Source organism: Lipotes vexillifer, unplaced genomic scaffold (assembly GCF_000442215.2).
Source record: "Lipotes vexillifer unplaced genomic scaffold, Lipotes_vexillifer_v1.1 scaffold402, whole genome shotgun sequence".
Taxonomy (NCBI): Eukaryota; Metazoa; Chordata; class Mammalia; order Artiodactyla; family Lipotidae; genus Lipotes; species Lipotes vexillifer.
This window is the reverse complement of record NW_006798409.1, coordinates 889,879-915,637: the sequence shown is the minus strand read 5'-3', so window position 1 is coordinate 915,637 and position 25,759 is coordinate 889,879. Positions and strand designations below refer to the sequence as shown.

At 36.8% G+C, this 25,759-nt stretch overlaps 1 protein-coding gene across 1 annotated transcript in view; it reads right to left on the bottom strand.

The window, feature by feature from the left end:
- Positions 1 to 25,759, bottom strand: part of BRWD1 (bromodomain and WD repeat domain containing 1) — a 118,911-nt gene that overhangs the window by 55,397 nt on the left and 37,755 nt on the right. The window contains exons 7-16 of the mRNA XM_007470504.1: positions 19,930 to 20,030; positions 18,695 to 18,765; positions 16,971 to 17,071; positions 16,123 to 16,163; positions 14,808 to 14,906; positions 11,826 to 11,976; positions 11,454 to 11,588; positions 7,475 to 7,603; positions 7,080 to 7,305; positions 2,718 to 2,903 (exon numbers count right to left, since the gene is read on the bottom strand). Coding sequence (XP_007470566.1) covers positions 2,718 to 2,903; positions 7,080 to 7,305; positions 7,475 to 7,603; positions 11,454 to 11,588; positions 11,826 to 11,976; positions 14,808 to 14,906; positions 16,123 to 16,163; positions 16,971 to 17,071; positions 18,695 to 18,765; positions 19,930 to 20,030 — 1,240 coding nt within the window. The remainder of the gene's footprint in view (positions 1 to 2,717; positions 2,904 to 7,079; positions 7,306 to 7,474; positions 7,604 to 11,453; positions 11,589 to 11,825; positions 11,977 to 14,807; positions 14,907 to 16,122; positions 16,164 to 16,970; positions 17,072 to 18,694; positions 18,766 to 19,929; positions 20,031 to 25,759) is intronic.

Here is a 25,759-nt window from a genome sequence, read left to right as displayed (position 1 = left end):
ATACATATCTTGTGCCTCTTGCTCTGATGTGCTGAGAAGAACACAGCAACTATGCAGTATTCTTACCTAAAATGTTTAACCTGAATCCAATTATGAGATAATCAGACAAATTCAAATTGAGGGAAATTCTGTGAAACAACAGGCCTGAACTCTTCAAAGGTACCAGTGCCATGAGGGAACTGTTCTAAATTAAAAGAGACTCAAATAATTAAGCACATGGACAAAGCCTTGATTAAACCCTAAAATTTTAAAAAGTCATGAAGGACAATTTTGGGACAAGTGGGGAAATGTAAAGATTGTACATCAGACAGCAGTACTGTACAGTCTGTACATTGTGTAGTACTGTAAGGTCTGTTGACTGTGATCATTGTATTATGATCATATAAAAGAATGTTCCGGTTCTTGGAAGATACAGAATGAAGCCTAAGGGATAAAGTTCACATCTTACTCTAAAATTTAGGAAAAAAACATACGAGAGAGAGAGAAATTCTTTCAAGTGTATACGAGACCCATACATGACTGTTAATAGCATTTCTGTTTGAGATTAGCAAAATCTCAAAACTACCCAAAAGCCCATCAAGAGAATGAATTAATAAAATCAGATATACAACAGAGTACACAATAGTCAAAATTAATCCAACGCGACAACTGAGCAATCTTAAAAATACAGCACTATGTGAAAAAAAATTAAGTCCCTTTATAAACCTTTTGATAAAGTTAACCTTTATAAACCTTTGGATAAAGTTTAAAAACAAATGCTTTCTATTCATACATTTAAGAGTGTCAAATCTATTTTTTAAAAGGCAAAGAATCAACATGAGATTCAGAATAGTTGTTATCTTGGGACAGGGAAACAGGACAGGACCACATAAAAAGATGTAGATTATTATCATGATTTAAAACAAATAAAAGAGGAGCATGTGTAAATGAACAATAAGAGTATGTCAATGGGCTTCCCTGGTGGCGCAGTGGTTGAGAATCCGCCTGCCGATGCAGGGGACGCGGGTTCGTGCCCCAGTCCAGGAAAATCCCACATGCCACGGAGCGGCTGGGCCGGTAAGCCATGGCCGCTGAGCCTGCACATCCGGAGCCTGTGCTCCGCAACGGGAGAGGCCACAACAGTGAGAGGCCCGCGTACCGCAAAAAAAAAAAAAAAAAAAAAAAAAAAAAGAGTATGTCAAGAAAAAAGTTTTGATAGACCCAATTCTGTGCTGCTAGAATCCAAAACAGTTAAATATATAAAAGAAGTAAAACTTAAAGTACAAGGCACTAATTTTAAAGTCATATTTTAAAGAGAAAAAAATGAAACTTGTAGACCTAACAGTCGCTGCAAATAAAAATCTAAAGCACTGTGAGTTCCCTGGCAGACCAGTGATTACGACTCCCTACTTTCATTGCCAAGGGCCTGGGTTCGATCCCTGGTTGGGGAACTACACAAACCGGGATTTCCTGGTGGCACAGTGGTTAAGAATCCACCTGCTAATGCAGGGGACATGGGTTCAATGCCTGGTCTGGGAAGATCCCACATGCCACAGAGCAACTAAGCCCGTGTGCCACAACTACTGAGCCTGCGCTCTCGAGCCCATGAGCCACAACTACTGAGCCCACGTGCCACAACTACTGAAGCCCACGCGCCTAGAGCCCGGGCTCCACAAGAGAAGTCACCACAATGAGAGGCCCACGCACCACAACAAAGAGTAGCCCCCACTCACCGCAACTAGAGAAAGCCTGCGCACAGCAATGAATACCCAATGCAGCCAAAAAGAAATTAAAAACAAACAAAAAAGATCCCACAAGCCATACAGCCAAAATAAAAAACAAGTAATAATAAAAAAAAATCTAAAGCCAGTTTCGAGGCAGATTAGATGAAAGGAAGATCAAGAGTGAAAGGGCAGGGCTTCCCTGGTGGCGCAGTGGTTGAGAGCCCACCTGCCGATGCAGGGGACGCGAGTTCGTGCCCAGGTCCGGGAAGATCCCACATGCCACGGAGCGGCTAGGCCCGTGAGCCATGGCCGCTGAGCCTGCGCGTCCGGAGCCTGTGCTCCGCAACGGGAGAGGCCACAACAGTGAGAGGCCCACGTACCGCCAAAAAAAAAAAAAAAAAAGAGTGAAAGGGCAGAAAGAGCTGAAGAAACTGTTCAGAACACAGCAGTGAGCGATAAAGAGACAGGAAATTTTATAGCATTTTACAGCCTCTCAAATCTTACCTTCCACAAGGATTTAGCGTTTCCAGATTGAGTTTTCAGTTGCATAACAATCGCCCATCTCTTCTAGATTATTTCCACTCATATAATTATTACTACATTCCAATATCAAGTACTTTGCCCTAAAAACTCACTTCAAGCTTTCTGATTCAGTTAAGAAACATTAGGGCTCTACTCAATTCAGTTTTTTAAGGATTATAAAGGAAAGGAAATCTAGTGTTTCCCTTAGAAAACACTTTGTTCTTTACTCTTATTTATTTAATGTAATTTTGTAAATACTCTTATTTTAAAGTAAAAAGATTTCAATAGCCTTTCACAGTACTTGAAATTCAAATGTCCATTTGTTAGTCCATCAACCTTACACCTAATAAAGCTACCTCCAGACTACTACTCAAGTTGTAAGCGTACACTGCTTAAGGCTTTTTACACTACATGTAGGGGACAATGACTTCATTTATTCTTCAATTTCAATCCAGCCATATCAAGGCAAAATACCTCTCATATATTTATTACCTCTTCGGGGTGTTTCTTCCCCATTTGAAAGTCCACTTGGAACAGCATCTTGACCTGCTCCCATTCTCTGATCTTGCTGCTGCTGCAACTGTCTTATCATTCCATCAAGAACACTGGACTCTGGGCTTCGTTCACCATTGTCATTGGTTTGTAGGCTTATAATTTGTTCAATTACCTCTCCATCACCTGCAAATTCAATGAATGAATATGAAATCATAATACATATGGAGAGGAAAAAACTTTCAATAGGCTACAATTAAAATTACATTATCAATTGTCAATTCTTGTTTTTCAAAAATAATCAGTTAAAGATATCCTTTATATTCATAACTAATTAAATCATAGAAAAAATTCAAAACAAACTTTAGGGTACTAAGTACCACAAAAACCTCAAAAGAGGTTCTGAAATCCCTAGAAGTGAGCACCTGGAAACACACCTGAGTGAAAGTGAAAGTCTTGTTTTTCTGTTTCACATTAACGCCCCTCATTTATACAAGTATTTCATTAAAATCTTATTTCCCAAGGTCTCTCTGACTATAACAACCAATAATGTGCGATTTCTGATGTAGAGAAAAGCAGTGGCATTTCTCTGCCTTATGAAATTAAAAAAAGTAACACCTTTTAGGCCTTTAACAAATGACCACTCCCAACTCCAGCTCTCTCCCACCCCAAGTACGCACAGTTGAGGGAGGCAGCTTCCACATGCCTCTCCCACCAAGCTTAAGTCACTCTTTCAAATAGGCTTTAAGCATAGCCATGATCCTTCACGTACAAAATCAGATATTTTTAAGTGTCTTTGCTTCTTTATTTTTCAAATAATACATTTTCAGAGATATTTAATAGGTTCAGTTAGTGTTAATGGATAAAAAGTGTTAGACAGTTGTGGGGTCTTGAAATTTACCTAAACGTTGACATTTTCATGCAAACAACTCGTTACATATCCTCCCACCATAAAACGCATCTTCTTTGAACACAATATATAACATGGACGCCCCCCACACCAGCTTATAAGCAGAAACTTAACAAATTGAAATTAATAGGGTATTAGGCAAAAAGAATGCAAAGATATACTTCCATCCATAGTAACACGTCAGAAACCGAAAAATGCCATATACTGTTTCAGGGGGAAAAATACTTCTATCCTTCTATCCTACTAATCTACTTTTAGATCCCTTAAATCTTATTGATAACATCTCCATTTTACTGTGGAAATCAATGAAGAATTTAGAAGAGCTAAACAAAAACCATGGAAATTTTCTGACCACTGTCAAAAAATGAACTAAGACAGCAAGAAGTGGAGCCCTAATCTAAAAGGATAACAAGGGACTTCCCTGGTGGCACAGTGGTTTAGAATCCGCCTGCCAATGCAGGGGACACGGGGTCAAGCCCTGGTCCAGGAAGATCCCACATGCCATGGAGCAACTAAGCCCGTGCACCACAACTACTGAGCCTGCGCTCTACAGCCCACGAGCCACAACTCCTGAGCCCACATGCCAGAACTACTGAAGCCCGTGCACCTAGAGCCCATGCTCTGCAACAAGAGAAGCCATCGCAATGAGAAGCCCTCGCACCACAACAAAGAGTAGCCCCCGCTTGCTACAACTAGAGAAAGCCCGCACGCAGCAGCGAAGACCCAACACAGCCAAACATAAATAAATAAAATAAATCAATGTATATTAAAAAAATTTCGTAAAAGGATAAAAAGACTTTAATTAGAACTAGGAATAACATAACATCCCTAAGATCACAACATGGAACCAAAGGGAAAACAGCAGAAAAGGAGACTTCTAATCCTCTCCCCTCCCCAAAAAACCCTATGTAACTTTTCTTTCACAGCACTGAATTTAAATGTAACTTGGGAAATATCAAGAATGATACTTGTTTCTACTTGGCATAATGCAGTCACCATTCAAATACTAAAGAAGGGTTCTACACATAAAGGCTTAAGTACTACAGTGCCCTTCCACTATAAACTACTACAACACTGGAAAAAATATATATGAAAGAAGGGCTTTCAGATATTGGATAACAGCACAGGACTGTGATCCCTGAGAGAAGACAATGGAGCCCAATCTTTTGATTGCTCCAGGTAACAGCCTGGAGGCAATCTCCAGACTACAGAACAAGGAGAGGGAACCCAAGTACCATCCAGAGGTCACAATGAGTTGAGAGACAGAGGTCAGAGTTTGAGAGCAGGGGAAAGACTAAAATACGCAGGGCTGAATATCAGAGAGGACTGGACTGCACAGAAAGCTCAGAGGTACACAATGAGGAATCGATTCTTTGGCTTAATAATATGTGCACACATTGGTTAAAACTCCACCATGCTGGGAAATAAAACATGAAAAAGCCAAGCCATTTTTTAATGCCAAAAAATTGCCAGAACTCTCACGTGTTCCCACTAGCCAGAACAGAGACTTCAGACACAAACAAGAACTGTTTTAAGCATATTTCCAATTTTAACACTCAGAATATTTAAAAATGTGTGTTCAAAGCAGTGGAGAATACAATGACCGCCAGTAGTTTGGTGCCACGGCCTTGATTTGTGCTCAGGTACCAAATGTTTCACCCACCACTGCTTCTGTTTCATCAGTGCAAATGTCAAAGGTAAATAATAGTTCCATATTATTATGAAGATAAGTCATAACCTCGAAGACCCCATAAAAGGTCATGGATAAAACCATGGGTCTGCAAACTACACACTGACAATTTAGGCCCTAGAACAACCATTAAAAATAAGTAAGACTAACAGGTATTGCTAATTAGTGGCAATAATGATAAAACACTAAAAAATAAGCAACTTCAAAAAAGTCTGGAAAAAAAGGAGAAACAGCACAAAGAACAGAAAGGATAAAGACAAAACAAGTAGCATTATGCAGAGCTTTAAGCCTGACTACACTAATAACTATATTAAATGTAAATGGTCTACATAGTCCAATTAAAGGACAGGTTGTCAGACTAGATTGCTGCCTGCAAGAAATCTGTTTTAATATAAAGACATATTGGTTAGAAGAACTGAAAAGATACAACATGATAACACTAATTTTAAAAAGTTGGATTATTTACTTGAATACGAAACAAAGTTAATAGTCTTCAAAACAAGAAATACTCCTGAGGATAAAAAGGCACATTTCATAATGATGAAAGAATTAATTCAGGGCTTCCCTGGGGGCACAGTGGTTGCTGAGCCTGCGTGTCTGGAGCCTGTGCTCTGCAACGGGAGAGGCCACAACAGTGAGAGGCCCGTGTACCGCAAAAAATTTTAAAAAATAAAAATAAAAAAAAAATTAATTGCATTTAATAATATTAGGGAAAAACGTTACACTGCCATGAACAAATACAAAAACAAACAAAACAAAAAACTCTGTACCTGGCTAGGACAGGCAAAGTACAAGACGGGACTGGAACATCTTTTGCCAGAAAGTAATGAAGTGCTCAAGGAATGACAGGGACTTGGGAAAATACACAAAACTCAGCTTGAATGGACTCTCCCAGCCAAATACAAGGATAATATGAGCAACTAAACAATGATAGTACTGGATTGCAACCCACTACATAACAACCCGGAAGTCCATACTAAAACTTAATAGACGAAATAAATAAATAAATGGTAGAGTAGTAGATGGCCAGCTAATGGTAAAATGCAGATGCAATGATAACAGAGTTAGAAAAACGTTTTGCAACGTTCAGAGTAACAACTGATTCAGGCAAAAATTATCAATGGATCCTAAAAGTTTGAAATAAAACAGGTTATTTAAACCACAAGCTACTTAATAATTACAAAGAGAAAACAAAAATTCATAGTGGAAAACCTTGGTGGATACCAAGCGTTCAAAGTCAGCGTCACCAATAAGTGCACAAAACACAATCATAAGCATCCTGACATGATACTCCAGGAAGGCTACGACACCATTTATGTTGTCTTCTTTCCAAAATGCATAACCTGAACTTAATCAACGACAACTGAATTTAATGTGCAGTCCCAAATTAAAATCTACATCAAGGGAGAAAAAAAAAGCTATAACAGGCATTATTAGAACAATAATATTTGATTACAGACTATAGATTTGATAACAGTATTATATAATTGTCAAATGTCTAATTTTGATAACAGTTTATGATTACATAAGAAAACATCTTTGTTCTTAGAAAATACATACTGAAGTATTTAGGGGTAAATGGACACGAGGGCCAGAACTTAAGTGTCAAATGGTTCAAAACAATAATATGTATCTAGCGATACAATAATAAAACAAAATATTAAGGACTGGTGAATCTGAAAGTACAGGAGTTCTTTGTATTATTACTTACATTTTTCAAATTAAAAATTAAACAAAACAAAAAAAAAGACTTAGAACTTACTTGTTGCCACATAACCTAGCTGTGGAACCAAATGTTCATCTGCAGAATTTTCTCGGCCTGGTACTAATCTCTGATACTTAGTTGGATGAGGATTTCCATCTACATCTACCAAGAATGGTGGAGGCATAAGATGAGGAGCCTGCTGAGTTTGCTCATCTAAGACATAATTATTAGAATCCCTAATCAGTGGCCGATAGTCAGTATGGAAGAACATCTGATCGGGAATCTAGAAAAGGGAAGTTTACAAATTGATATTTTGAGGTTTACACGTGTTAAAGAAAATAAATTATTAACCAGTTAACTTTATTTGAAAAGACAAAAAAGTTAAATCTAACCTATTTTCAAAACATCCTTTATAACTATTTTACATGCTGTAAGAAAGTATATGAAATGACCTTTTCATATGGCTTGCTGCATCCGAAACCAAATATCAGAAGGTGACCGTGAGAATCTGTACAGGCAAAATGCTGTCCATCCTGGGAAAACTTACAGTCAAATACAGCTCCATGTCCTTGTCCTTCAATCTAGGAAACACAGAGGGAAAAATGTATGACCATTTCTGTGTAAGAGCTTTTGCTCTATCAACTTCTGAAAAACCAAATTTTTAAACAAAGTTTTCGTTAAGCACATGTTAGTATTTTCAGAAAATAAAATTCATTTTAGATACCACTAGCCTAGAAAAAAATCTCAAAAGATCTTCTAAGAATTAGTTCTCAGATTGATCAAATGAAGGATCATAAACCAATCCAAAATGAAGGCTTTACTTCTTACATGTGAATGACAATTTCACAAACTTTTCTTTCAATATATAACAAAAATCTTTTGATTAATAACCTACAAGGGAGGGGCTTCCCTGGTGGTGCAGTGGTTGAGAATCCGCCTGCCTATGCAGGGAACACGGGTTCATGCCCCGGTCCGGGAAGATCCCACATGCCGCAGAGCGGCTGGGCCCGTGAGCCATGACCGCTGAGCCTGTGCTCCACAACGGGACAGGCCACAACAGTGAGAGGCCCGCACACCGCTAAAAAAAAAAAAAAAAAACCTACAAGGGAAATGATTAAAGATTAATAAAGTTTGGAATTCATGAAGTAAAGTCAATACTTTCATGGAGTTTAAGCTTTCCACTTAGATGACTAAGTGGAAATGCAAAATTTGTAATGTTGCAAAGTCTCAAGGGTGCATATGTAGATGTCTGCACCTGCAACTACCTTATTTCAAACTGCCACAAATTTCAGAAAGGATACTCTAAGTGCATCATGAATGTTGCCTTAAATAGATAGCTTTTAAACTGTTTTGTTTTATTCTTGTTTTTTTAACTGTAAATTATAGTTTAGTATTATCAATTTATAGTTAAATGAGTTGTTTCATTAACTCAATAGTGTAGAGCTATGCGTATCTGTTGTCTCAGCCTATAACTTTCCAATAATTAAACTTTAGGACAAGTTAAATCAGCGTTGGAAAAAGGATTCATCCACCCAACTAACTGCCAAAACAAACTCACATACATACCTAAATACCCGCTAGAAAAGCAATAATTCACTACTGCTATACCACACATGACTGAGTGCCAATTAACAAAATGGAGTGGGGGGGAAACAGGATTCCTTTTCTCAGAGTCCTTTATAGGCTAGTGGGGGGGGGGGGGGGGGGGGGGGGGAATTAAGGTATTGGGATATTTAGGGACTTGCTGAATAAGATAATCCATGTATACAAATTTGCATTCTCTCATAACATAAAAAGGAAAAAAATGTGTAAATATTTTCCCTCCTATTACACAGATTCACCCCCAGGGTCCTTTGAAGAGCCACCTCCACCACAGCCCAACCTGCACCCTGGCACCACTTTACACCTCTGGCCTGAGACCTTCAGTCCAAGTAAAGCAGAGGAGGGTGGGGAGGGGAGAGCCCTTGGCTGGTAAAGCAAAGATGGTGGCAGCTACTCTCCTATCATACATGTGGAACTTACTGCACCAAAAGCTTTGCTCAGGGTACCCACTGAGAAGGAAGTTTTCCCAAGTGGGCAAACCCACCTAGGCAGAGCAAGACAGACTCCAGTTTTTACCTGCAGTCTGAAGAGTCCTACACAATGATTCCTGACAAGATCCGACCTGCCACTGTGCCTGGAGAACACTTCGGTGTCACATTATGTTAACTATTTACTTAATGAAATACTGTTTTTGTTAGTAGTTTACAACCCTATGTAATTTGTCTAGCATTAAAGAATTAGGAGACTCCCAGCTGAGCAGTAAAGGTAACAAGAATTCAGTATACAAGGCCAACTTTTGGTGTCTGACTGGAAATAAGATCACCGTTGCCCATTTGAGACTTTTTTCAGATTACTCTTTGGCTTAGAGGTTATTTTAGCTTATATTCTGTTTAAAGCCTGAATTAATGTAGTTTTCTGTTTTAATAGATTAAATTTAGTATGTAATGTTCCTATTGAGTTTTAAAGGCTAATTAAAAGATGGATGTACCTATGAATTTTAAGGCCATAGAAAAACTGAAGAAGGCTTGGTTCTTTTTCCAGTAATTTGAACAGAGATGCAAGTTTCAGAGATGCCCAATGATGTACTTGGGTCAGGCTATTTGAGTTGTTTTAGTGCACTTAATGTTAATAAATAAAAAACTGTATTTTAAACTGTTTGTTGAAGAAAATATCCAGTGTAAGCACCTTGAAATTAAAATTTTAAGGTCAAAAAAAACCAACAAAAACATGGAACACATAAACTAAGATGGTCTTCAATCAAATATCTAAGAATCATTCACCTATAGGATGCTACTCTATTGCCTCAAAAATTAATTATAGTTTGAATTAGATCTCAATATAAACAAGAGTAATTTTATAAAACCTATCATATACATATGAGATATATATATATATATATAATATATATATATATATAAATCAAGTCTTAACAATGTACAAGCCCTTTTACAGATTTCCCTCAGAATTTATCCCAAGGAAATAATCAGGGATCTACCTAAACAGCCATGTATAAAAACATTCTAAGTATTGTTGCTGCGCATATTTTAGAAACCACTTAAATACTCAACAACAGTAAATTAAACATATAGGTAACATACTTCTAAGATAGGCTGAATTTACCGTCAAAAATATATTTGCAAATTCTTAAAAAATATTTAAGGGTTTGAAAAACATTCTTTACATAAAATGAGAAAGGATTACAAAACTATGTGCAACAATGCCAACTAATAAGTATGTAAAGAACGACGCCATTAGAAAGCCTTCGATGGATACTGATATTTGTGAAAGTTTCATGAGGAACCAGATATTTACATAGTCTCTGGAAAAATCAGTTTAAAATTTACAAAGAAAAAAACAACTATTTTAAAAATCAGTGGGGAAACTTGGCAGATGCCACCTTAACCAAATATTAATAATTATCACCATATAACAGTGGAACATATAAATATCATGTGCCTTCTAATATAATGCACGGACGGCACACTATCATTTATGTTTTATTACATCAAAAAAATGTGAAACAGTGTTGAATCATGAATAAATATCAGACAAAACAGAGATATCCTGTAACATTATTTGCCTGTAAAAGGGCAAGATATAGGGGGGGAAAAAAAGGCAGAATTATTGATCTTACAAAACTAGAGATACATAACTACTTAATACAATGCATGATCCTGAATTAGATCCTGGTCCAAGGGGTAAAATATAACTATAAAGGCATTATTAGGACAACTGACAAAATTTGAATGTAAACCTGGATTAGATAACGCTACTTTATCAATGTTAAATTTGCCTATTTTGGTAACTGTATTGTAGTTATGTATAAGAAATTCTAAAAACACGCAATAAGATCGTACTCTGGTTTTCAAATATTCATGTGCAAAAAGAAGAAACGCTGAAAAACAAACAATGATGTTCGATTCCCTAGATGACTCTACTTAGTATTATTTTTTATTATCCAATTTTTTTTTTTGGCTGCACCATGTGCCATGTGGGATCTTAGTTCCCATGCATTGGAAGCGCTGCGTCTTAACCACTGGATGGCCAGGAAGTCCTTATTATCAAATGTTTTAATAAATTTAAATAGTGAAAAAGTTGTGTGAATTACCATAATTTTGCCAATTTAAACACAGGGACAAATTCACACACACAAAGCTAAATAAATAAATTTTGAAAATCTTTCCCTCATGTGAATGTTATACAGATTAATTTCACATTTGTATGTATGTATGTATATATGGCTATCAGATATTTATCAGACTAAGTAGTACCCTGATTTCTAGAAATATAAACTGCCAAAATATGCGGATCGGTTTCTGGCTACACTTCATTATCCAAATACTAGAAACAAATGCAAACATGCATGAAGACACCTCTTACTCCACTTACCATATTAAAATAATGTTTCATCTTGGTGCCTTTTGTAATATCCCATATAAATATGCTGCCATCATGTCCTGCAGATAACATAATTCTGGAATCAAAGGGATGTGTCTCCAAAACAAATACTTCATCAGCATGTCCCTTTATTCAACAAAGTCATATAGTTAAGGAGGGTTTGCAAGTTACAAGTCTAAAATTAAAAGCCCATATCTGTCACAGTGTATAAGAGTTTTAAAATATGTATTAATGACAGTAATTTATACATTAGTATATATACAAATTTCTATTCATTTGATAATATAAATGAAACGTGTTTATTAAAAATAAAATTATAGTTCAAAAATTTTTGATTTGTTATATGTTATAAAAACTACCTACCAATAAGTTATGAAGCAGCTGTCCAGTATAAGAATTCCACACTTTGAGGACATGATCATTCACAGCTGTGACAACAATGCTATCATTCTGATTCCAAGCTATCATTGTTACTTTGGGTTTCATAAACCTTTCCTCTTCTAAAGATAAATCTCTAAGAAAAAAAATATGAAATGTGCAATGCTATATGTGCAGGAGGCTGTACAATGTACACAGTCCTTCATCGATACAAAAATAATTGAAGTAATCCAGCTCATGTCCATACCTTACCAACTCGATAGAGAGTTCATCACATCTGATCCACAAAAGATTATCTATAAACAGATAAGGGCAAAATCCCGAGGGGTAAGGGATTATTTACAAACAGTTCGGAGACTGAATACAGGCAGATTTCAGAATACCACCGCTGCTCATAAAAGCAAAGCTTTTTCTCTCTACGTCTTTTCTAATTATTCCCCTCTCCTGACCCCAAGCCCTACAAGTAATACTTTCAACTGCTTCACTCTCTATAGATGACAAAAAACTTCAGGAAGACAGAAAGAAGGTAATTCATCTTCATGACTCCAATGTCTAGTAAAGTGCCTGACACAGACTCTCAATCTGCTGAACTGTAAATGAGCTGCATTCATCTCTTTCTACCTCCCTATAAACTGTTCCTACAGGTCCTTGCCAAGAACGGTCTTGGATACACGCCTGCAGTGTTTTGCTGCCTTTATGAAAACAATATGCAAAGCTTCTGTATAAAATACAGCAGTCAGTAGAACGGGGTTGGGGGGACTGGGGGGACCTAGCTGCTTCTGAAATCATACAGCACATTCTAAGAAATGATTAAGCATATAATAAATATGTATTTTAAAGAAAACGGCTACAAGAATATGGAATGAGTGCTATGTAACACCTATCTATGTAAGCACCATGGAACACAAATGAGAGAATAACTCTAACTAGACTGGTCAGAGAAAGTGTAACATAAAACACAAAAGGGGACTTCGCTGGTGGCAGAATGGTTAAGAATCTACCTTCCAATGCAGGGGACACGGGTCTGAGCCCTCGTTGGAGAACCAGGATCCCACATGCCATGGGGCAACTGGGCCACGTGCCACAACTACGGAGCCCACACGCCACCACTACAGAGAAGCCTGCATGCCGCAACGAAGATCCCACATGCCACAACTAAGACCCAACGCAGCCAAATAAATAAAATAACTGACAAAATGGAATACAGGCTAAGACCCTCCACGCTTCATTAGAATTTACTAACAGACGTGTTGCATTTCATCAAGTTGATTAGCCAAGATTAGAACACTAAAACAAATATATGTTTGTAAAAACAAATTTTTACACACAGAAAACACTGCCTTTCAAGATCTGAAATAAGTAAAACTTTAAATGAGAAAAGAGTATTTCCACCATGAGGGAAAATACAAGACAAGTTCGCTCCATGAAGAGAAGGTGACAACAAGAAAAATAAATAGTTCTCAGTCTCATTTAAAAATTTTTATTCAAGTTTTTACAATGGTATTCCTATTTTGCCTAATAAAATAATTATTCATGGGCGAATACCATTTCAAATGTTCTTCACTGCCATTCTTTCATTATTATTCACTTTCACACTAAGATGCTTCTAAATATCCAGATGTAACATTTTTAAATAATTATAAAGATTTGCTTGTGAACAAGGATTATCAGATTTCTAGTATGTATTCTTTCCATTCTCTACCACAGATCATTCCACAAAAATATTAGTATCAAATTTATTTTGAGATCCAATACAACTTTTTGAGCCACAGCAGAGAATGGGTTAATTTCTCCTACTATTACTAAAAATAAAGCAGACATGAAGATCTAAAATGTGTAACATTTCTCAGAAAAACTCCTAAGAACACTGATATGCCTACTCTAGACCAAGCAGTGCTAGAAATTTTCATATGATTTAAAATTGCCAACAATACTTAAAGGCAGGTAGTCTCACTTCCCAGATGATGAAACAGATTAATAAAAATTAAATGATGTTCTCAAAATTATATAGCTATAACAGTGTAAATGGTATTTGAGCAAAGGTCTGACTCCAAAACACATATTCTTTCCACCACCTGTACTGCCTCCCAAAATATACAAACCAAGAAAGCAATGTATTTGAAATTTGTAATATTTATCTTGGAAAGTACTAAACTTATCTCAAAGATGCTCAAGATACATTTTTGAGACTTTGGAGGTTGAGGGTGGGGGGACAGTTAGACAAACTTGCCTTCAATGCCATTTTACAAACCAAAATTTCAGCATACAAAAAGAAAAATTTTCATTCCCACTGGAGTCCCATTTTTTTAAACCTAAATAAAGTGTGTTTGCTTTTTTCGCCAGACATAGCTGTAAGTGACTTCTTAAAAATTCCAAAAATCCTACCTTCAAAAAGTAGAACTTTCTGAAAATTTTCACATTTGATATACCTGAGTTATTTTTATATATTTTTTGAAATGGTAGGTGGGGATATCCCTGGTGGCACAGTGGTTAAGAATCCGCCTGCCAACACAGGGGACACGAGTTTGAGCCCTGGTCCAGGAAGATCCCACATGCCGCGGAGAAACTAAGCCCGTGCACCACAACTACTGAGCCTGTGCTCTAGAGCCTGCGAGCCACAACTACTGAAGCCCATGTGCCTAGAGCCTGTGCTCCACAACAAGAGAAGCCACTGCAATGAGAAGCCCGCGCACAGCAACGAAGACCCAACGTGGCTAAAAATTAATTAATTAATTCTAAAAAAAAAAAGAATATACGAGGTTTAAGTATTTATCTGTCAGATGTGCAGGAGGCAGCCATTCACTTAGATCGTAGCTCTTCTAATAGGAGGTGGCTCCAGTCCCCTGAACAAAGCAATCAACCAACCAGAGAGAGAGAGAGAGAGAGAGAGAGAGAGAGAGAGAGAGAGAGAGAGAGAGACCAAGTACTTAGGATGCACCTACTTAGAAACAAACCATCTCAACTTACCCTGAGATTCTTGTAGCCATATCCAGTAAGATGCTTCTCCATTCTAACTGCTCAAATCTCCAAATCCGTGCTGTTCCATCTCTGCTACCACTTAAAAACCTTAAAAGAAAAGAAGATCTTCTACTCACATACGTGCTACCAAGGGCTACAGTTAATATTTCAAGTGAAAAAATTTTTATTGTAGCTATCCTGACTGCAGGTAAATCTACAGGTGTTACTTCCAAAAGACATGGAATTTAGCGCGTATCTAAACAGAGAAAATCTGGTTTGCTATGATTTGCCTAGCCCTATTAAGTAAAGCACATTTCAAACTCAATCACTAGCTTCTCGAATAGACTGAGTTTTGAAAAGACAATGTACAATAAGTATTTGGGGGGGGGGGGGGGGGGGAAGGACAATTAAAGATGTATGGAAGATGGGCTTCCCTGGTGGCGCAGTGGTTGAGAGTCTGCCTGCCGATGCAGGGGACACGGGTTCGTGCCCCGGTCCGGGAAGATCCCACATGCCGCGGAGCGGATAGGCCTGTGAGCCGTAACGCTGAGCCTGCGCGTCCGGAGCCTGTGCTCCGCAACAGGAGAGGCCACAACAGTGAGAGGCCCACGTACCGCAAAAAAAAAAAAAAAAATGTATGGAAGAAACAGTAAGACCAAAAGCACCATTATAAGCATTTTAACTCTAAACTCAAATTAATTCATGCTAGCCATGTGTAAAAATAAATCAATCATTTAATAAAGTTAAGTTTTAAAAAAAATCACAGTTTAGGAAAGGTACCTGAAAAGACACTGGGGACCATAAAGGATATAATTTAAGTGGTAATTCTGTTGCACTACATCACTGTGATTGATTAGAAAAGATTTTCTTTTAACTACTCAAATATAACAAATTTCTTTATCCTTACACCTAATTTTCCTATAAATCAAACATTTAGCCAGCAGTGAGATAAAGAAAAACTACTTTGGGTCATAGGAGGCTGCAGAAACTACAATTCTAAAAACTTACATTTAATTGTTTCCTCCCTGCCCCAGACACTTTTCCTTCAATTATTACATTTACTAACAAGTACCTGCAATATGATATATACCTACAAAGTGATATATTAGTTATACTAATAGGAAGCATAGTATATTTACCTAAAAACATACTCACAAATACAAACACGGTGGGGGGTGGGGGTGGGGTGGGATGAATTGGGAGATTGGGATTGACATGTATACAATGATGTGTATAAAATGGATGGCTAATAAGAACCTACTGTATTAAAAAAAATTAAATTAAAAAAATTTTCAAAAAAACAAACACACACACACTTACTTACCGATCACCATTGTTACAAAATTGGATACTATCAACTTTATCCTAAAGAGGAGAAAAAACCAAACACAAAAGTAATCATCTACATAGTCTGTACACAAAGAAAACCCACTAAGTTTTAGAGCCAGAAGCATATTTGGTTTAAAGCTAGAGATATGCACTTATGCTGCTTAACCCTGACATTCAAACATATATTGTATGTTTAAGTGCAAAGAATCTAACTACAAACCTAATAAGACTAAGATACAGCTCTTGTCTCAAAGATAGACACATGCGGTAAAAAGAAGCCTACTTCTAAAATTAAAGCAGTATTTGCAATTAATTACATCTGTATAAAAATTGATATGTGTAGAAAGTGATCAAAATAAAAGGTTTAAGTAGCTGAAAACAAGGCAAATTCACTTCGATGATTATGTGCGAAAAATAATAATAATAATTTATTTTAAAGTGATTTTTTTAATCAAATAACTTCACAGAACTTCCTATAGGAGAAAAGATGACCTGACCGCTAACCAGCACTCCAGAATACTGAGAGTTATCTTAGTACACATTGATAAAACAGCATTCTAATTTCATGAGCTTGGTTTAGATAAACAGACCCAATTCAAACCTAACCACCCAGATTAATTATCATAATCAAGAGTTTGGACTTAAAGCTGAAATAACCACTGCAAAGTATTTGGCACCATAAGGTGCTGAGTTTGTCAATATCATGCTTCACCTTTAAATCCAATCCCCCCTAAATTTAAGTTAAAATTAAAATCAGTAACAATTTCCCTTAGCAATATGAGGCTATGTACCAATAGGAATATTAACAATCTACAGAATTTTAAAACGTGAAAGAATACTTACAGTGTGACTTTCAAGTTCTGCGATTTTTTCAGGTGCTTCAAAACCCAAAAAATACATTCTGATTACATGATCAGTACTACCTGTGGCTAAAAACATACCACCTGAAATAAAAATTTTAAGGTTTAAAAAATCCAGTTTGTAACAAATATCTTAACCAAATTTCTATATTAAATTAAGCAAGCTCTCTATGCCAAAACTAAATTTATCTCAATAAATCCGTTTTCTAATTCATTATTTAAAGAACTTTTAAAATTAATGCAGTGTAATGCTGTGACTTTTAGGAAGAAATATATATTTGGTCTTCATCCCTTTTTCTGGCAGAACTCCTAAAACCCTTAGAATTTCCTAAGTGAAGTGATACTGGTGTCTTGATTTTCATCAAACCCATTTCAACCACACCAGAGTTTATGTTAATGAGGTGACTTTTGGAAAGCATCTATGGATGGGAGCTAACTGCTAGGGGAACCAACCATGTGATAAGAGAGCTGGGAGAGAGCTGAATCAACAGTGATGACCAATGATTTAACCAACTGTGCCTATGTAATGAAGCCTCCATAAAAAACTCAAAAGGGCAAGGTTCAGGGCTCCTCTGGTGGCGCAGTGGTTGAGAGCCTGCCTGCCGATGCAGGGGACACGGGTTCGTGCCCCAGTCCGGGAAGATCCCACATGCCGCAGAGCGTCTAGGCGTGTGAGCCATGGCCGCTGAGCCTGCGCGTCCGGAGCCTGTGCTCCGCAACGGGAGAGGCCACAACAGTGAGAGGCCTGCGTACCGCAAAAAGAAGGGCAAGGTTCAGAGAGATTCCAGGTTGATGGACAGGTGGAGATTAGAGAAGAATGGCACACCCAGAGAGTGCCCCTTCCCACGTACTTTATCCTATGCAGCTCTTCCATCTGGCTATTCCTGAATTATATCCTTTTATAATAAACCGAAAATCTAGTGAGTAAAATGTTTGAGTTTTGTCAGCTGCTCTAGCAAATTAATCAAACCGAGGGAGGAAGTTGTGGGAATCTCTGCTCTATATAGCCCATCAGTCAGAAGCACAGGTGACAACCTGGTCTGAGGCTGGGGGTAGGTGGGGCATCTTGTAGGACTGAGCCCTTAAGCTGTGGGATCTCACACTATTCTCTAGGTAGGTAGTGTCAGAATTGAGTTGAATTATAGGACACCCAACTAGTGTCGGAGAATTGTTTGGTGGTGCTGGGGTGGGGGGCGGGGGGAGGGCAGGAAGCACACATCAAATGAGGCTTAATTTTTAAAAGTTAATTCAGTCTGGAAATGTTCACTATCTCCTTCTGTTTTATTAGTTGTGACAATGACTTTAAGATGCTGAGGCTCTGAAAATGCATGAAAAGGGGCTCTGCTTTCCGAACAGCTTTACACACCTAAACCTAGCTTTGGAATATAAAGTTCACTTGTTCAAATTTTCAGACTTCTATGGGGAAAGATCTTTGACCTCTCCCAAAAAGAAAGGTTTCACACAGGTCCACTGTACAAGAAAATGGAGAATAATTTCACAAGATGTGTGGAAAACAAATTTAAACTACCAAAAACATGCAGTTCAGTTAAAAGAACCACATTCTTGGTTCATCATACCCACAGGGCACATGGCACAAGAATTGCTCATATGGACACTCTAAGCCTCCTTTCTGCCAGCTCTCTCTCATAATGCGGTCATTCAAAATGCTAAAATAAAACTGAGAAAAAAACACTGAAGTTATCTTACCAACACTAAAAGAAGAACAAAGCATTTGAACGCCTGGTCTAGGCTTTTCAGTGAACTTCAGGGGCCGTGGACTTGAAAAGAAGATGTTTTAAAATACATTAGTTTAGCACATTAACATGGTTTAAAATATTGGTTTTAATCTAGCATATTTAAATGTTATAATCTTATTTCTAGTACCTCACAGTATACCAAATATTTCCACATATGCTGTTATAGCTGGATGGATTTCAGAGGACTGTCCAATCCCCAAACTTATACAGAACATAGTATACAGAAAGAGCAAGCCTACTAACCCCTGTTCTGTAACTTAGGTGACTAAAGCTCAGACAGTGTGAGAGAATCCATTATCGAGGCCGCAGAGTAGGATGCAGAACCACCAGGTGATAGCATGGTCCAACAGAAAGGGCATGCGAGCCACACGTGTAACTTTAAATTTTTAGTAGCCACATCATAAGTATAAAGATAAAACTAGGGTTTTTTTAGTAGCCACATTATAAGTAAAAAGATAAAATTAGTTTTACTTCATTTAAACCAATATATCCAAAATATCATATCAATGTTAATAAAATTTTATTGAGAACTTTAGGTTCTTTCATATTAAATCTTTTAAATCTTCCAGATCATACTAGACACTAATAATACATCTCAATTTGAACAGTTTTCATCAAAAATACTTGATCTGTACTCAGATTTCATAAAACTTATAGCTGAAAAACTAAATTCACATACTCAAGTTGTTTGAAATATGCTTAAAAGTTTTTTAATAACTGAATCCTATCAGTTAAATTTAAATTAATAATTCGATTCCTCAATTGCACTAGCCACACCCGAAGTGCTCAATAGAGACATGTGGCTAGCGGGTAACACACTGGGCAGTGCAGGGCTATGATCCAGGTCTGATTCTTAAATGATCCTTCCTAAATTTCTGCCTATGTAATTATACATTTCTAACATTTTTCAAAATGTTCACATATATACTATCACTTTTTCTTTTTCAAGAAAATGTGCCCACTAAGACAGCATGGCTATGCTCCTTTTACATATCCAACTATCTAAATCGTACAGTGTAAACAGTAGTCAATATGGCACATATGCTGTATATAACAAAAATTAAATTCAAAAGTAAAAAGGGAACCACAATACACAATTTCTCTTTATAATCAGATTTCATTTCACTAGACTAAACTGTAACAACATTAAAAAAGAAAACTTATTACACAATTAAAGTCACTTACCTGAATTTCAGGGATTCTAAATCCCACTGCCAAAAACAAACTGTCCCATCAGCACCAGTAGAGACCATGTATCTTTGAGAGCCTTTGGCCATTGGGCTAAACTAAAAAGGAATAACATTTACAATTCAGCTTCCTGAGCTGCTACTGAAGTTAAAGAGTTTTTCAAAGTTAACTTCAACTAACACTTTAAGTAAAACACAAGAAATCCAAAACATAGGTAATATTATTGCAGTGAAAACTCATAACCTGTAAAAAATGAAGTCTATCTCTAATTTGTAAATGTAAAGTGATCTCAATAAATGATTATTTTCAGAACTAACAATAGTCAGAAAAACTTTTCCAAAGAGAAATATCTAGTCCTATCAATGTGAATTAATTGGACACCCAATTAATTACACCCAATGTGTAAAGCCAATTAATTAAAACTATGGGGCACAGTAGGTACACAACGACAGAATGAACAATGGAAAAATGTGAAGTCCAAACTGGACCCTAATACACAAGACTTAAGATAAAGGAGCCATCTCAATCAGTTGAGGAAACAATGGATCATAAATGCATAAATGGTAAAGGGACAAATGTGCAACAATCTGGGAAAAAAATGGATCCATTCTTCAGACTGTAAAGCAAGATAAATTCCAAGTGATCAACATTTTAAATATTTAAATAACAAAACCATAAAAGTATTATAAGAAAACACAAAAATTATATCGTAACTTCAGAACAGGGCTAACATTTGTGCTACACAAACAAGCTAGAGAAAGCAAGATCAATTTGGTCCAGAGACATCCTGGACCAAAGGCAGCTTTTAAGGCAGCTTAAAAGACAGAAAAATATAAGGAAAACAAGAAAAACGCACTAGGCAAAGGAATAAGATGAACAAAAATACAAAAGTGAGAGGGAATGTGATATGTGATAGTTAACAGAAAGATCTATAAGACTAAGTGTTCATTTTGGAAGTGGTATGGAAATGGGTTAAATGGATAGAAAATCTGGACCCAATAACACCAAGTTAAGAGGTTAACTGTAGCTCTCAAGTAAAACACTTGAAGGCAACCCAAAGATCTGTCTGACAGCAGTATACAATATTGATTGAAAAGGAACAGATAAGATAAAGAACCAAGAATCAATCCAATTGATCCAAGAACGTTAACTGGATGGCAGTACCCCCTACCTCCATGAAATAAGCAACACAACTTGCTGACTCATGAGACATTCAAGATAAAGGAGCTTAAGCAAAAGGAAGACCAGTATTGCCATTAAGAGAAAAGGAAGTGTTGGGAAGAAATGGGTTGGTTTTGTTTTTCCGTATGAGTTACATACTTACTTATCATTACAACATGCCAGAGAGATATAGTTTATTATCTCAGTTTCATGCTTTTTCCCAAGGTTATATACACTTTGTGAGAGAGAGAGGATTTGAACCTCTGACTCCTTCAGCGAAGCTTCTTCTAAGCTCCTTCTCTTCAAATATATGAAATGAAGGTTTTTTTAAGTGATTATTTACATCTAAGTAGATATGTTTCAGAATATGGACTAACAATGAGTTTTAGAGAATATCCCATTAAAAGTAATAACTGAAATTATATTAACAATTGGATATTCTTGTTAATTAAAACAACAAGGTAAAATCTGTAACCTTGCAAACACAGAGTACTTTAAGAATTTTAATTAAAGTTAGTTAGAACACAGGTGACTTAATATGACAGATACACAAGTCGCTTGTTGCTCTCTATTTTGTCTCACTGATGTCTTTGTCTAGCCCTGGGTTGACACTATACTGTTTTCTCTATAACATCTTTTAAAGCATTTTTAAATATGTAGTATGGCAAAAAGTTGAGGGTTTTTTGTTTTTTTGAGGGATGGGGGGGGTTGGCGATTTGTGCTTATCTTTCTCTTTCTAAATGAACTTGATAACATGCCAAGTTCCATTAAAACAAAGCAACTGGGATTTCAAATGTAAATACACTGACTTTACACCATGATTTGGAGCTGTGACAGCTTTACAACATTGAATCTCCTGATTCAGGAGCATGGTAGACATTTTCACTTATTTAGACTATTCCCTCCCCACCACCCAAGGTTCTGCCATTATTTTTAAGATCTTTCCCCATCTCCTGGTAAGTTTATTCCTATGTGAAGCTTTTGTTGCTATTGTGAATTATGCATTTTTTTCATTATATTTGCAAACTGATTATTGATGGTTCATAAGAAAGTGTTGGTTTTAGGACATGGGTCCTATATCTATCTGTTTTACTAAGCTCTCAGTAGTTCTAGCAGGTTTTAATAGAATTCACCAGGTAAATCCTCTTAAGTTTGCGTTTTAAGAGATTTTTTTTTTTAGTACCCAACAGGCATTTTTAACTTTTGAAGCCTTCCTTTTACTGTTTCTAAGTAACAGCATTTCCTCAAATGCAGTATCGCTGACATATAGTCATGTTTTATTAACCACCCTCAAAGCTACTCATCGATGACTGTAACATGCATCTCTAAATAAAGCAAACAGTAAGAACTGCAATTTCTCAGTCCCTTTTGGCTTTGTGATTCTGTACTGCAATCTCACATGTCTACTTCCAAAGTCAAAACAGTCTTCCTGAAATCACATTCTGAGTAACTGTCTAGTATATAACATGTGCCTGAGAGCATAATAACTTCTACTTTTACAACTTATTCAGTGGCAAAATAAGCAGTCTTTAATGTATGTTGATCCTCTATTTTGCTATTAAAGAATGCATTATTTAAAGGTAGACACAGAGAGGAGAATGCCACGTGAGGGCGGAGACAGATTGGAGGGATGCGTCTACAAGCCAAGGAACGCCAGGGACTGCTGGCAGCCACTGGGAGAGAGGCCTGGGACAGATGGTCCCCGGAGCTCCCATGAAGGAACAGAACCCTGATGACACCTTCATTTGGGACTTCTAGTCTCCGCAACGGCGTGTATGTTGATGCAGTTAACTCCCTGGGCCAGACAGCGCTTTTTATTGCAGCATTATTAGGCCTTACAAAATTAGTTGATGTCCTGGTGGATTATGGATCAGATCCAAATCAGTTGTGCAACTTGCAGTGTCTTAGTTCCCCAACCAGGGATGGAACCTGGGCCCCCAGCAGTGGACACAGAGGCCTAACCGTTGGACCACCAGGAAATTACCAGAAACATGCTTTTAACTGTAAATAAGGAGTTTTCTAAGCAGTTTTACTAAACCCTGTGAAATAAGTGAACCTTTCTATTCATTTAGTCATTAACAAGTACTGTTTATGTATTTCCACCGTGCTTTGTAGTTTGTATGATTTGCTTAAGCACTTTAACATACCCCAAAACCAAGTTCTTCACCAATTAATATATTTGGCATCACTTTGTCAGGATGACTTTTGTAGTTGTGGTTTAAAAGAATCTGAGTCCAAATTTTAATATGGAACAGCAACACAATGTAAAATGAATCAACGACAAGTGAACAAAAAATAAATAAATAAATAAATAAATAAATAAAGGTAGTAGGCTGTCCTATTAACTGTTAAAATGCAAATCTTTCCTGTGTGCTCACATGTGCATTCTAGACAGAGCTATTACCATGGGGGAGTGGAGGAGGGGGCAAAATTCACACAACGTTAAATTCACCACTTTAACCATTTTAAAATGTATAATTAAGTGGCATTTGGTACATTCACAATATTCTGCAGCCATTATCACTATCTAGTCCCACAACTATTGTAAGATTAAACTGAAATCTGTCAAGGCATTTTCCATTGATTCTCTTGGCTTTTTCAAGTAGGTAATCAAACTGTTTGAAAAATGAGAATTTGGGGGACTTCCCTGGCAGTCCAGGGGTTAGGACTCCATGCTTTCACTGAAGGGGGCAGGGGTTAGATCCCTGGTCAGGGAATTAAGATCCCACATGCCACACAGCACGGCCAAAACAAAGAAAATGAGAATTTTTTTCTCTTTCTTTCCCATATTTATACATTTTTGTTTTTTCTTGCTTAGTAGTACTTGCTAATGTTGAACAGTTGCAGTGATAGTATAGTGTTTGTTCATTTTCCCCAAATGTCACTTTGCAATATTTCAAATCTCCATAAAAGCTGCAAGAATAGTACAATGAACACTCACATACCAGTCACCAAGATTCACCAATCGTTAATATTTTGCCACACTTGCCCCTGGCTACTGGATGGACTTGAGCCATCTGAATCTAAGTTGCAGACATCATGACACTTCAACCCTAAAATCCTCAGCATGTATCTCCTAAGAACAATGATATTCTCCTACATAATACATTTATAAGACTCAAGACATTTAATATACAATTAATATTGAAATTTCCCCCAATTTCTCAGATGTCCATTATAGGTTTTCTTTTTTTTTTTTTTCCTCTCTTAAAGACAGGATCCAAATCACATATTTTTATTTGTCACATTTTTTACTTTCCTTATAAAATAGTTCTTCCACCTTTTGTCTTTTTGAAACTAAGCTTTTGAAGGATATAGATTGCTGTCATAAACTGTTAATTTGCATTTGTCTGACTGCTTCCTCATGTGATTCAGGTTAAACATTTCTGACAGAAATACTAACAGGCAGAGAAAGAATTTTAACTACAGATTCAATGCACTTTATAGTTACAGGTCTATTCAGATTTTATTTCTTTCTGTGCCAGTCTTAGAATATTTCACTTTTTCAAATTTTCCATATAAAACTTTTAAAATATACTTTTCAGTGTCTGAAGGTTCTATAGTGATTCCCTTTTTCAAATATGATAATAGTTATTTATGATATTTCTATTTTGATCCTAGATTAATCTCAGTCTTACACCATTTTTAGTATTTCATTCAAAGAACTTCTGGCTTTTTTGATACTCTTTACTGTTTTGCTTATTTTTTCCATCCTTAATTGTTTCCTGTTCTTTTTCTAACTTTCTGAGAAATACATCTAATCACTGAATTTCAGCCTTTTCTTTAATATATGCATTGAGGGCTATAAACTTCCCTTTCAGCACTGCTTCAGCTGGGTATTAATTATCTACTGTTGTATAACAAAGTATCCCAAAACTTAGCTACTGGAAACAACAGTAAATATTCATTATTTCACAGTCTCTAAGGGTCAAGAATTCAGAACAGCTTAGCAGGGTGGTTCTGGCTCAGGGTCTCCTCAGGTTGAAGTCAAGATGTCAGCCCAGGCTTCAATGAGGATGGAGGACATGCTTCCAGAAAGGCCGACTCACACGGCTAAGGTAGGAGACTCCAATTATTCACCATGAAGACCTTTCCATAGGGCTGTCTGAGTGCCCTGTCGACATGACACAGCAGGCATCCCTCAAGACAAGCGAGTCAAGAGAATAAGACAGATGTTTCCATTCACATCAAGAGAATAAGATAGTGACTCCCACTGTCTTATAACCTTTCACAATCAAGCAATGGAAGTCACCCTACATCACTTTCCCAGTATCCTATAGGTTACACAGGTCAACCCTATTCAACAAGGAGACTACCAACAGGTAACAGCATGAGGAGGCAAGAATCACTGGGCACCATCTTGGTGGCTGGCTACCAAACTCTATATCCCACAAGTTATAATTATAATATTTTCATTATTAATCAGTTCAAAATATTATCAAATTTTTATTATGATTTCATCTTTGATGCATAGGTTACATAAAAGTGTATTGCTTAATTTATAAAAGTGAGGATTTTTCTATTAATTCTGGCTGCTAGTTAATTTCCAGCTTAATAGCACTACTGGAGAATACACTTAAGATTATTTTCAGTATTTTCAAATTTATTGAGAACTTAGTTTAAGGGTTGGAATGTGGACAATATTTATATAATAATCCACTTAAGA